Source organism: Lissotriton helveticus, chromosome 7 (genome assembly GCF_964261635.1).
Source record: "Lissotriton helveticus chromosome 7, aLisHel1.1, whole genome shotgun sequence".
NCBI lineage: Eukaryota > Metazoa > Chordata > Amphibia > Caudata > Salamandridae > Lissotriton > Lissotriton helveticus.
In genome coordinates this window covers 1,963,622,914-1,963,636,723 of record NC_136068.1, presented here as the reverse complement: position 1 = coordinate 1,963,636,723, position 13,810 = coordinate 1,963,622,914, and the positions used below count along the sequence as shown (strand labels likewise).

The 13,810-nt window shown below is 40.2% G+C and overlaps 1 protein-coding gene across 1 annotated transcript in view; it reads left to right on the top strand.

The window, feature by feature from the left end:
- The window catches only part of LOC144770020 (putative cation-transporting ATPase 13A5), a 235,626-nt gene that overhangs the window by 30,813 nt on the left and 191,003 nt on the right, over nt 1-13,810 (top strand). The window contains exons 5-6 of the mRNA XM_078654213.1: nt 1,459-1,609; nt 8,155-8,226. Coding sequence (XP_078510339.1) covers nt 1,459-1,609; nt 8,155-8,226 — 223 coding nt within the window. The remainder of the gene's footprint in view (nt 1-1,458; nt 1,610-8,154; nt 8,227-13,810) is intronic.

Genomic DNA, 13,810 nt, shown 5'->3' with positions numbered 1-13,810 from the left:
GCTCAAATGAAGACATTGCACATATTGTATTCTCTTGCCCTGCATACGTGATTCCCAGAAGAAAATTGATCAAGCCGCTGTGCCGGAACTAGAATGCTAGGACTTATCTAAATGCTACAAAATCGTCAAAAACAAATACTTACAAATAACACAATATGACAAAGAACAGACCAGTCCTTATAAAACCCACTCTGCAACGCAGCTCTCTGGATGTACCTGGTGGGCTAGTTGGCCCCCATGAACCCTCGGTGTTCAAGGGAAATTAATTCCCCAACTTACAACGTGCCAGGGGGCGCGTTTGCTGAGTGCTGCAGTTAGGGGGCGGGGCGGGTCCTCTGCAGCAATTCTGGCTTTCTTTTTTTAAAATTTATTTTACAAGGGGGGCTGTGTGGCCTCCTTTCTTTTACATTCATTGGGGACCCCGTCCCCCAGGGCCTGCTCTTTTTTTTTTAAATAAAAAAAAATGGGAAGGGGGCCGCGCAACCCCGCTCCCGAGGCCAATTTCGGCCCGGGGACACCATCCCCCGGGGCATGGCCACATGTTGTTCTTTTTTGGAATTATTTCTAAAGGAGGGGGGCTGCGTGGCCCCCTCCTTAGGCCTCTGGTGGCCTCGGGGACCCCATCCCCCGGGGCCATGCCTCATTTTCTTTAAAAAAACATTTTATTTCTTGACGGAGGGGGCTGCGTGGCCCCCTCCTGGGCAACTTCTAGCCCTGGGGACCCCATCACCCGGGGCCAGCCCTATCCGTTGGGGACCGTGGGGGAGCCCCAATGCCCACCCGGTCCCACTGGCTGCCCGCCTCCTGCTGGAGCTGGCATTTCTTTTCCACACGGAGAGCTATTGTCATGCAGGGTGGGAGCTAACCTGGATAGACCTTTTTTTTTTTTAGAATTTTGCGAAGATTTGTCAAACAAAGCCAAAGTTATTAGCAAATCAAAAAACGCATTAACTATGGAAACTAGATCCTAACTATAACTACCTACTGGTGACCACCAGTGTGTATATATATATACACACACACACACACAAACAGTAGGAGATCTAGGACTTAATACCATGTAATTTTCTACACACGTACAAATTAAAATAAATATGGGTAATAAGATGCCATCCTCCAACACTTTTCCATCCTTTAAAAGGACTGATCTCTACTCTGTCTAGAGCAGGTGTAAATCCATTTTCGAGATGAGAAGGAATTTCCTGGAAGTGGGAAGAAATTCCTGGAATTCAGGAGTAAGCCAGAAACACTTCCTGGGAAGCTCTTTGGATGTAGATTTATATTCTTGACATAATCATAGCCTCAGGGTCTTACAGTGACGGTCATTTGAAATGTTTGGTTGGCGTAAGCCTCAGACATCCTCTCCTACGCGTGCTTCACTGCATCAGACCATTTAATATTAATTGTTCACATTTATTCCTTGGCATTCCGCAAAGTAAACATTTGTTTTTCCCTCAGTTTTCAGAGAGTTCATGGTTTCGGCTCAGGGGATGCTTTACCCTGGGGGCCTCTGTTGGGAGCTCTGGCCAGCTGCCACTCTCTGATATATCTCGACGGAAGAGTCCGGGGAGACCCAATAGATCTGAAGATGTTTGAAGGAACCCGCTGGGTGAGGTCCACCATTGCTTTTCATGATCTAGTTCAAATATGTTCATCAACGATACAAATGACAGGCTAGGCATTGACTTGGTTCTCCATTTTGCATAGTTTTTTTCCAGCAATCGCATCATTAGGAGGCTTGAATGGGATGATCAAAATCCAATTGCCGTTTCCCGGTGCTGCTGCCCAACAAGCACTGCATTCCACCACGCCTCTGGGCTCGATGACGCCGGCGGGTTTGAGACCAAGTGTCAAATCATGCACTAGAGGGTCCCTTTAAAGGTGGTCCTCAGGGGTCTTAGTGATGCTTTGGCAAGCTTATGTTACTCAACTTACTCTCTGCTGAATCTCTGAAGTCCACCTTGGCTTCCCCCCCTTGATTTATAATTATATTCAGAATAGCCACTTTATGGGCAAGAATTCGCTAATGTCATCTCAGACCTCACAAACGCAGACTGCTGTGTGAGGCATATATCACTAATAAGAAATTGAAAGCTTACCAGTGCTTAGGAGGCTGTAACACCTGGGAGAAAGTGTGATTCTATCAAAATGATCAGGATACTGAAAACACATACTCACTTTTACAGTTATGAGCTTTTATTATTATTATTATTGCTATTGAAAATTCTCAGGTGCACAAGACTGAATCTTTACAGAAAAACCCAAAGTAGTCAGGGAAGTATACCTTGTTAGAATCTTCTATTTCATAAAGTTTAGAGTGTCATAAAGTTTAGAGTGTCACCTTTTAGATACGTCGGAATGCAAAGTTCTGGTTACTGATTTACTGGGAGGAGTTTGAGCCCGCTTGATGCTGGGGGGCTCCACGCCAACCTTCGTCAGTCTCTTTCCCAGCTTGAGAAGGGTTTAGTAAAAACTAGGCGGGAACACTATGGGCCTGATTTAGGTAATTAGTATTTACCGATTCGTAATTACCAAGTTTTACCGATTTGGCATTTACAAATCGGTAAATGCTATGTAGGTATTTTTACCGAATTAATTACCGAATTGGGAATATTGGTAATTACCGAATCGGTATTTACCGATTCGGTAATTGCCATTGATTCCTATGGCAATTACCAAATTACCAAATACAAAATTACCAATTCGGTAAAATTGACAAGGGGGACAGGGTGTCATTTTGACATCCTGTTGCACCCCTGATTCAGGCTTGTGTGCCATGTGACACACATACATGCAATAGTATTACATGGTAAATAACAAATTCTTAGGGGCCTGTGGCACTGTTTCCAGTGCCACCTACGTATAGATTTACCGATTTGGTATATTTACCGAATCGGTATTTTACAGAATCGGTAAATTTACCGAATCAGTAAATTTACCGATTCTGTCAAATTTAGGCCCCCTACATCTCAATCACCAAATACCGGTCGGTAACGTCCGGAATCGGCCGTTACCGACCGGTATTTGGTGACCTACATCTGGCCCCAGATCTTTTAAAGTCTTTCAAATTCCATTGGAGTGATTGGAAACCTCAAAGTTAAGGTCAAGCTAATACGGAAATCACCAAGAAAAAGTTGGAAAATTTAATTTTTCAAATATGACATTATATATAAATACATACACATACACACATAAATAAAATAATAAAATTAGAAGAAAAAATCAAGTTGCCAGTGGGAATACAACAAACTCATTAAACAGAGAACAATTAATCTACATGAGGACAATGAAAGTATTTCCAGCATGATATTTCTCAGACCTCTAACGTTTGATATGTGTGATCAGCAAACTATGCACACTATATAGAAACATATTGTAATATAGGAGGAGGAGGTTTGAACTTGTTGTTAAAGTGTTATGTAAACGTCACTCCGACGAGCAAGCGAGAGATCTATTTTATAGGGTCTATAGGGAGAAGTTTAAGCAATGATTGGATATGCAAGGAGGCTTGAGAAAAGAAATAATGAGGATAATAGAAGGATGTAAGTCTACAGAGTTCAGAAACAAACTTTCAGACACACTATATTATAAATGATGCATAAAGACTTAAGGGCATCTGCTCAATCAGGCAAATGAATCTCTTTCCTCTAGTTAAAAGCACTGGCGAAGCGCATAGGAATGTTAGCCTGTCAGAAAATATAATCTCCCTTTGATACACCGATGTGCACAATTAGCATGATTGATTTGTTCACCTTATAAAGTTCAAGAAGCTGTGCTGCCTGACAAATGTAGCCATTCAACAAACAGGAAAGGGAATACCCTGTGTACACCACTTCTCAATAAGATGGTGGCGTCTCTGTTTTCCTAGATTATTTAGTGATTGAAGAGTTTGAGTGCTGACACTATGTTATCGTTTTGGAACAGCAGGTCTGATAATTGCTACAGCTGATTTTCTCCCCCTCCATGGCCTGCAGCAATCATTTTAAAAGAATCTATTCTGCAACTCATTTTTTTTTAATTATATATCTGGTCAGGAAAGTTTGTATTCTGGAAGTTCAGTAAAGATTATGAATGGAAATCTCCCTTTTATTGGCATATAACTGGCCTTGTTCATTGATTCATAGAATGTGTCATTTCATTTATAGTGCCAACAAATTACCCTGCCCTTTCAGCAGAATGGCTGGGAACTATCACATTCTGTAGAAACTTACAGAGAATTAAAAAAACATGGGTTCACTAGTCCAAAATATTGCACGTTCCATCCTGCAGAAACGTCTGTGTCTGTGCATAAGTCTGAAAAAAAGATTTACTACCCTAGTGAAATTCTTGCACTTTGTGATGTTCTCATATGCAAAATTCCCCTTGACATTTCAATGACACCTTTTATGAACCTTTCCAAGGAAACATCAATAGATGATTTTACCAAATATTTGCAAAAGTGTAAAATGAGTGCTATGCTGTGCATATATCCATGGGAAGTTCTGAAATGGGTATTGTGAACAACATTAAAGTTTCTGCGAAGGAAGTGTTCTTTTTCTATATGAAAACTGTTTATAACACTGAGTATAAAGACTTTCCTGCAAAAAACTCCAATAAAATATTTAACTGCTCCCAGTTACTAGCCAAAAAAAAGCATCTTGAATATTCTTATTATCGTTCTAATTCTGAGGTCGCTTAAATAATCTTATTGAAGCAAAAATATCTTTTAATAAATCTACAGAAGCTGCTTCCTCTTATCTTTTAAGAAGTAGTGCCCGTTACTATGGTGGTCAGAACAAAATGGGCAAACTACTTGCAAATTATTTAAAAATTCGTAAAGAGCGGACTAAAATTGATTCCATTCGTAACTCCGCTGGAGACTCCTTATTCAAAGATGATGATATTCTTAAGGAATTCGTCTCTTTTTATAAAAATGTATACACACCGGAGCAACAACCTTCCTCTGATGCACTTTCCTCTGACTCGGATATTACCCTATCTGAAATTTAAAATGCTGTTTCAAAATTAAAAAGGGGTAAAGCACCTGGCCCGGATGGTTTTACTATTGAATTTTATGCTCACTTTGCCTCCTTATTACTTCCTCATCTTTTCTTGCCTTATAAGTTTTTTGTAAAGAACGGCTCTTCTTCAGGTTCTTTTCAAGAAGCCGTGATCTGCTTAATTCCCAAAGATAATAAAGATCCCTCATTCTGCAAAAATTATCGCCCAATTTATTTGGTTAATTTAGATTATAAGATATTTGCAAAGATTCTTGCCCTTCGTATCGGTCCTATCCTACCCAATATTATTGGCCCGGAACAATCTGGCTTTGTCAAAGGTCATTTATCTTCCGACAACTCAAGGGTTTTCTTTAATATTCTTAGTAAAGCCTCTTCCCTTAATTATCCCATTGCTGCTATAGCATTAGATGCTGAAAAGGCATTCAATAGGATTGGATGGGATTTCATGTTTCCAAGCACTTAAGTGGATTTGGTTTCTTGCTAAATTAATCTCTCTCATTTCATTATTATATTCAGGACCCAAAGCCTCTAACTTTGTTAATGGGAAATCCTCTGATTACTTTTCTCTTTTTAGAGGAGTTCGTCAAGGTTGCCTCCTATCCCCCCTTTTATTTATCATTGCTTTAGAACCTTTTTTAACAAAGATTCGTTTAGATGACAGAATCTCTGGTTTTAAACTTGATACTTCCCATGTTAAAATGTGAGTCTATGCTGATGACATTCTTCTTTATTGTTCTGACCCCTTTACTTCTCTTCCCGCCTTTTTCTCTCAAGTTGACACTTTCTCTCAATTATCTGGATACCGACCTAATTCTGATAAATGTGAAGTTCTTCCTTTAAATGTTCTTTGTTTAAAACAAGATTTTGTCTCTACTGGTTTTTCTTGGAAAACTTATAAAATTAAATACTTAGACTTATGGTTCTCTCCTACCATCTCAGAGACTCCGATAGAAAATTTTGATCATCTTTCAAAGACTTTTTCCTCGTCTATTGACCGTTGGCATCCGCTCTTTCTCTCCTGGTGGGGTCGTCTAGACTCTATTAAGATGATGCTTTCTCCGATTATTCTCTATCTTTTATCCATGATTCCAGTCCATATCCCTAGTTTCTACTTAACTTGACTCTATATTAAACGAGTTTTTTTGGAAGAATAAATGTCCCCGAATAGCCCTTAATGCTCTCAAAGCTGATAAAATTTCGGGCGGTCTCAAATTTCCTGATTTTAAATGCAATCATTACGCTTTTTCTTTGAGACAATCTTCTTGCTGGCTTTCTTATGATCAAGATCATAGTGTTCATCCTTCTATTTGGTTGAATATTGAGAAATACTTTATGGCTCCATTTCATTTTACTGAATCTCTTGCTTTCACTAATAATATCTCTTCTTTTTGCCCTCAGGTGATCTCCCATACGCGTGATATATTACTACCTCTTCTTCCATCCTCCTACCCTGCTTTTTCTTCATTAGATCAGCAACCTATTTGGTACAATCACTTATTACATATTAAGGGCCGTACCATTTATTGGAAAACTTGGAGATCCAAAGGTTTACTCTGGATTTCCCAACTGTTATCTAATAATCTTCCTCTCTCTTTTTCGGATCTTCAATTAAAATTTTCTTTACCTTCTTCCTGTAAACCTCACTATGACTCACTTCTTCCTCCTTCTTTCCCGGCCGCTTGACCCCATCATTCCCACCAAATGCTCCAATCTCTTTTCTTCATTGGCTTCTACTACTTCGGCCTCTTCTCTTTATAGAAATGTATTCTTCTCTTCTGACAGAACCAAGAGTAAATGTGAGTTGGCCTGGGAAAAGGATCTTGTAGAATGTTGGTCTATTCCTTTTTGGGACACATTATGGTTAAAAATTCATAAAACGTCAAGAGCAGCTAATCCCTCTCAGACTCTTTATTTTATTTACAAGCGCCTTCTTTTTACTCCAATGAAATTGGCTTCTTTTTCCTCAGACCTCCCCTCAAACTGCTGGTCATGTAAGGGGTCTTCAGCTGATTTAAAGCATATGCTTTACGTTTGCCCCTCTCTTTCCCGTTTTTGGCATTTAGACTGGTCCCAAATTAATAAGATTTTCAAGATCCAAATCCCTTTTTCCATTTCCAACATCTTTTTAGGTTCCTTATCACCCTCCTGGCCGTCCCCTAACCCCGTCCCCTCATTAATTGATTTGCTGTTAGCGATAGCCCTTCACCTAATTACTTCCAACTGGAAACAAGCCCAGAACATTTCCTTCAAAGCTTGGTGGAATGCTGTTTGTTTCCATCTTAGATTAGATCCTGGCAATATCACACCTATTTCCTTATGCATTAAAAGGGATCTTTTATAGCTTCCTTTATCTTCTTATCTAACAAACTTAGCCTTAGCTCCCCCCACTGTAACTAGTAATTCCGATGAAGTTAGGAAACCTCCATAATTTGCTTTGTTGTCTTTTTTCTTATGTTTCTGATGAATATCATTCGACATTACTCCTTTCTCCTTACCCTACACGCTGTTTGTCTATAATTCATATTATACTTATTAATGCTAATGTTGTTGAATTAAATTTGTGATTCAGGTAATGCTTTTTCCTATTATTGTTCCCCCTTTTATCCCCCTCCCCTCTTTCTTTCCCTCCTCTTCCTTCTCAGTAGTTTTTCATTGTATTTTTCCCTTTATGATATTTCTTTATTATGTATGTTATAATCTTTTCTTCAATAAACTTTAAACTTAAAAAAGAATATTTAACTGCAAACAACAATAAATACATTTCTTCAGAATGTGTAATTTCCACAATTCCTATTGACATTTTTTCTTAAATTTGAATTTGAACTTGATTATTAGGCATGGCACAGTACATTCCAGTAAATTGCTTTTCAGTTGCTTCGGTGACTCAAAGTGACTCATCGTATTGTGTTGATTTTCAGATCATTTCACCAGCACTCCTGCAACAGTCTGCTATATAACACCCTAAATTCCCATTCTTGTCAGTTTGGTTTGAGTGAAAGAAAATATTATAAATGTTATATGTGGAACCGTCGGAAGGCAGACCTCACAACCTGTACATACAGTTACTGGAATGTTTTCAAACAATAATATGATTTCACTGACGTGTTTCTCTTCAAATGCATCACACACTTGTACCTGTGCTTCCTATTCTCAGGCAAGTGAGGACAGTGGTACAGATGAATTGTCATCAGGTCTGATCATCAAACCTGGACCCAAAGCAGGCAAAGTAAGTGACTGCGCCAAATGCAGCGACTGCCTCTATTCTTCATCTGTGTTCAGGCAGGTTTCAGAGTTTTACATAATAATGTAAAAGACTATTATCTACATTTTGTTTGGTAATTTTGCTTTCCTTTATATGCACGTTTTTGTGAGCAGAAGCGATACTTGAAGCTCCTGATGAATGTTAATACACCTCATACGAGGGTCTAGTTTGCAGAAACGTATTGACCCATGATCAACGACACACAGAAGCAGGGTCAGGTGACTGCGGCAGAGTCTCTTCACTCCTTATTATTCTGGCCCAGGAAGACATGAATACAGTTGCATGCTTCCTCTGTAGTGAGTTTTAGTTATCACTATCACTTTTTTATGTATGTCCCAATCTAGCAGTCTCACCCCCTTTGAGATCTCCAGAAGCCTTCGACCATATATCAAAACATCAGAAGGCCTCCTCCTTCTTAGAGAGGGAGTTGTACCCCCCACTGTGATCTCCTGTCATGGTGTGAGGAGAACCCTAATGACGAAGCATGCCACCTCAGGTATGTGAGGGAATTTGTCCCAAAAAAAGGAATGCTTTTCTTCAGCAAGGTTTTTCATTATTTCCTGCTTTGCTTAGACTCAGCTTTTTTTATGCGAAAGATAGAATAAATTCTCTCCATAGAGTGAGCACTGTTTACTGTACCCACTTGTCTACTAATATCAACTTCCTTTCTCAATGTAGGTTTGCTGAGTTTCTCGGGCTTGATACAGAAAAATCTGTCTGTAGTAGGTTATTTTTTTGGGGAACTGACATTCACCATTTTTAGGACCATGGTTTTCTGTGAACAGTTGTATCTAAACCGAACACCGTACCCAATGAGGGTTTCCTATAAATGTGTGGTTGATTGTTAATGTGAACTATCCTAGCTGTAAAGTGTGTGGTATACGGTCAATGTTGCACATAACGCTTGCTTTCTACACCTAAGGGAGTTGTATCTGTAATGGCAACAATAATGGCTAATTTAGTAAGCCAAAACCCGTCTGACTCTACACTAGGTTTTGTTCTGCTAGCTGATTTAATTAGTGCAAACCTACTCGGAGTGCTGTTTCGTGATTTGAAGGATGCTGAAGATTTATATATATATATATATATATATATATATATTATTCCATTTTGGCCCACTTTAGAGCTTCCAGGCGCTCTTATGGCGGTGCAAGCGAGAAGCGTCAGAGCCCGCCGCAATAATCCGTACTGTGTGCCCCTAAGGGCGTTGTACTCTTGCGTACTCCCTGCTACTTGATTAAAGAGATGTCCACACAATCTCCCAAGATAGGTTGTTATCCGTTTATTGACAGCATTCAGCACAAAAACCCCTACGCGTTTCGGTCTGTACACAGACCTTGCTCACGGGACTAGTAGTATAATAGAATGAGTGGATATATGTAAATGTGTATAGGCATTTATATAGCGCACTACTTACCCGTAGGGTCCCAAGGCGCTTCGACCGCTGCGAAACCCTTCCTGGCTTCCCTGAGAGATGGTCCCTTAATGGGTATCTCCAGGGTGAGACCAGGCATCCCCGGCGGTCTGGTGGGGCCGTTAGTGAAGATGAGGCAAGCTAATGCCCAGAGTTGCCGAGTGTGATCGCTGATCAGAGTGGGCACCGAGGCGAGAGAATTATCGAGTCCGCTGACCCTGGTCCAGAAACCTGCCGCGCCGGGAATCGAACCCTGGTCCCGGGCCGTCCTCTGCTCTCGGGTCTGCCGCCTCTAACCAGTGAGCCACACTACTTCAGATATATAAATATAAATATCTGTCTGGAGGATTTAGTAGCAGTGTGATTGACAGTTTACTTGACTAATTTATAGTGTCTCACTAAATAGATTGGATAGTGACTAAACTGTGTGAATATCTATATCACTTTGTCAGTTGTTGTGTAAACTGCTCCACCAGTTGGTTACTAGCTATGTGAAAGTCTATATCAGTTATTGATTAGTTACCTGAGTATTTGTATGGGAGAGTGAATGTGTGTGGTTTGGTGGGGTGTGTGTGACTTGCCAAAGATGTGTGAATAGTTGATTCAGTAGGTATATGAGGTTAAGACTACATGTTATAACAGTTGTTTGGATGAGGGCATATCTTTATGGGTGTGGCTATGAGCAAATATATCTCTCAATGGTACAAGTCCAACAAACTAGAAAAATAAAAGGCAGTGTATGTGAAAGTTGTATATAAATACGTGTACATAAAATTCATTGATTGCATGAGTGACTGTACAGATAACTGTATGCTTGTAATGGTGATTTTAGTGGTGTTTGTATAAGTGTGTAGCTGAGTAAATGTAAATATGATCCATTGTTTGCTTAAGTGAATAGGATGTGTGCTGGTGTGTAATGTCAATATAGGTGTATAAGTATATTTGATAGTGTTCTATTGATCATTGACAGCCTGTATGAGTGGATATATAGGTAAGTGATTAGATGTGTGTGTAGATCTAGGAATCACTGAGTGGGTTTTTAGATACTGGTATTGGTGTGTCAATGGATTCAAATATGGTACTCTGTATTTTACAGTGAGGGATGAAAGGTTATACTAGTGTATGATGAGGTGTATCTGATTGTCATGTAGATGATGTTAACAGTGATGTCATTTGAGATGTCATCAGTGATATAACTGACCATGCTATGAATGATGTAATATGTGACATCATCAGCAGTGGATTGCGGGCGTGCGAGTTATAGTTAGCAGAACCAATTATAACGGAGGAATTTCAATGGTTTTGTACCAGTGAAATGTCCAGTTAACTATAACAGCCCTGAAACCTATGGTTTTTTCAGTGAATTTCTAAGATTTTTTAAATGCTAATTCCTAACTATAACATGTCTGAAACCTATGGTTTTTTCAGTGAATTTCGAAGGTTTTTTAAATGATAATTTTTAAATGTAATAATAGATATATGTATTTTCTTATACTAATTTTCTACAGTGTTTTAACCGTTTATTTTTACATATTTTATTTTTTACATTACATAATATATTTTTTATATAAACGGAAATAAAAATGTTTTTTAAAATATTGAAACTGAAATATTGTCTTTTTGTGTTGAATGTAGAAGTGCAGAACTATAAGTGTGTTGGTTGGTTAGGGGACTGCATGCATAGTGGATAGGGGTTTGAAGCAGTCCATGTGCTAAGGCCTGGCTCACTGCATGAATACTTGGGTACAGACTGAATGATTAGAGTACTGCAAGGAGAGTGTCTGGGTGAAATATAAGTGGTTGGGTTTTGGCTCAGTGAATGGATTAGTACATGGTGCTGAATGGGTCACTGGAGGAGTGCAAGGGGAGTGACAGGGTGTTTGCTGGAGTGTATGGATACTGACAGGGGAATTGAAGGTGTGAAAGACAAGTGTGTTGGTTGGTTAGAGGACTGCATGCATAGTGGCTATGCGTTTGAAGCAGTCCATGTGCTAAGGCCTGGCTCAGTGCATGAGTACTTGGGTACTGACTGAATGATTAGAGAACTGCAAGTAGAGTGCCTGGGTGAATTTATGAGTGTTTGGGTTTTGGTGCAGTTTTTTCAATTTTTTCAGATGGGTACTGGTGGTAACTGACTCTGACTAACCAGTCTTTGAGCCAGTGCAATGCTAAAAGACACTTAGAATGCAGTTAATACACTCACATACACTATGGAACACTATGCGTTGGGGCGCTCCTGTGATTAGAATGACCTCCTCTGTAAGCCCCTAGTACATAATAGGACAGGGGGATTAAAACTACCTCTTAAAATGCGCAACAGGGCACATTTGCTCACCGGTGAAGGGAGGGGGGCTGAGCTGTGTGCAAACACGCCCTGTGGCCGTTTTAATTTGGGAGATTAATTCCCCTTGAATGCTGAGGGTCCTTGGGGTCCAAGTAGCTCACTAGGTACCTCCAGTAAGCGCCACAGAGCTGCGTTGCAGAGAGGTGTAAAAAGGGGCACGGCCTGGGCCACCTCTCTGAAACACAGCGCAGTGGCGCTTACTGGAAGCACTTGGTGGGCTATTTGGCCCCCTGGGGTTCTCAGAATTGAAGGGGAATTATTTTCCCAACTTAAAACGCGCACAAATGATAGTGCTCTCTCCTGATGATACCTCCAATTATACCGCGGGAAGGACTTCACCAATGGCCGATATCCAAGTTTAAGACATCGCTGATATTGGTTGTTTCTCGACTTGGGTACCAATCACCCTCGATACTGCACTGCCATGAAGGTGGCCCATATATCCACACATAAGTAGCGTTAATTTCACACCAGACAATTCTGGGTTAAATCCCATTAGACAATGCAGTACTCTTCATATCTAACTCCTACTAGCAACCTATCCCTAAAGTGCTAAATTCCCAAAATGTGTTAAAAAGTGAATAGTGTCTGTGTAAAACGATTAAAACCGATTATAATATTAGCTCCGCAGATTTCAACTCCTAAAACAGGCTGAGCCCAGTTCCCTCTACGTTGAATAATCTGCATTGCACGTGGTCCCAAGTGAGAACTAACTTAAGATTCAAAAAAAGTTAGTTTGGCTTTTTTTTGTACATAACTCCTGACAGCCGAGAAAAAGTCACACAATCATGCACCTCAATATATAGATAAATTGTGCACATTTGCAGATTCATACATAAAGTGTGATCATTGACATGATGTGACTATGAGGAAACAATACCACGTATCTTATTAGTTGCAACTCAGACAATGGATACGCAAATGACATTGGAGAGAATAAAATACATGAACTTAAAGGCTACTCAATTACTATCAGCAGATAGGGAGGCCCTGATCCAATGCAGTCAATGGGGTCCACCATGTACTGACTGCGCAAATAAACTCCTGACAGTCAAAAGTATAAAGACAATAAAATGTATCATATTAAAACAATAAATAATGATCAAAAATAGTAAAAACTATTTAAAAAATTGACTACTGTATAATTTGACCTAAAGTATACCCTATATGGACCTACCAACTATATATATATCCAACAAACAAGGTTTCCCTTTTCAAAAAGCCACAAACAGGTAGGTGTAAATTTCGTTTTATTCCAGGAAGCTGCAACACCAAGCAAAGGGATTCTTTTCAAAAGTTCAAGTGCCTGAGGCATTTCATGCGCTCTCGCATTTCTTCAGAGGCACAAAATTGTCACTGCGTGCAGCCTCAGGCAGCCATTAAGTATGCAATCACCTGCCCCAGTGGGCGTTGGCTTGCGCTAAGCCTGCTGGTCAAGGTAGTGCCAGAATAAACCTTCAGTGAGGGGCTTGCAACGCAGTGAAAGTGTCAATATTTAAAAGCCCCAGTGGGTCAGAAAAGAGGCTCTGTTACCTCGCCTTGCACTGTGTTCCTTCCCAGAAACGACCTTCCTGCCCTTGTTAGTGCTGTTCACGCTGAGTACAGCACTGGTCCGGTCAAAGGGCGGGCCCTCTGTGGCCCTCGAAGGCTAGAAGAGGCTGGGCTGGGCCATCCCTCTTGGCAGTTCCTTCCTCCTGGGACCTACATCAGGTCAGTGATAAAGTATATTCTATCACTTTACCGATTAAAAAATTGTTTAGAATCATGGGGAAAAGGACACCAGCAGTACC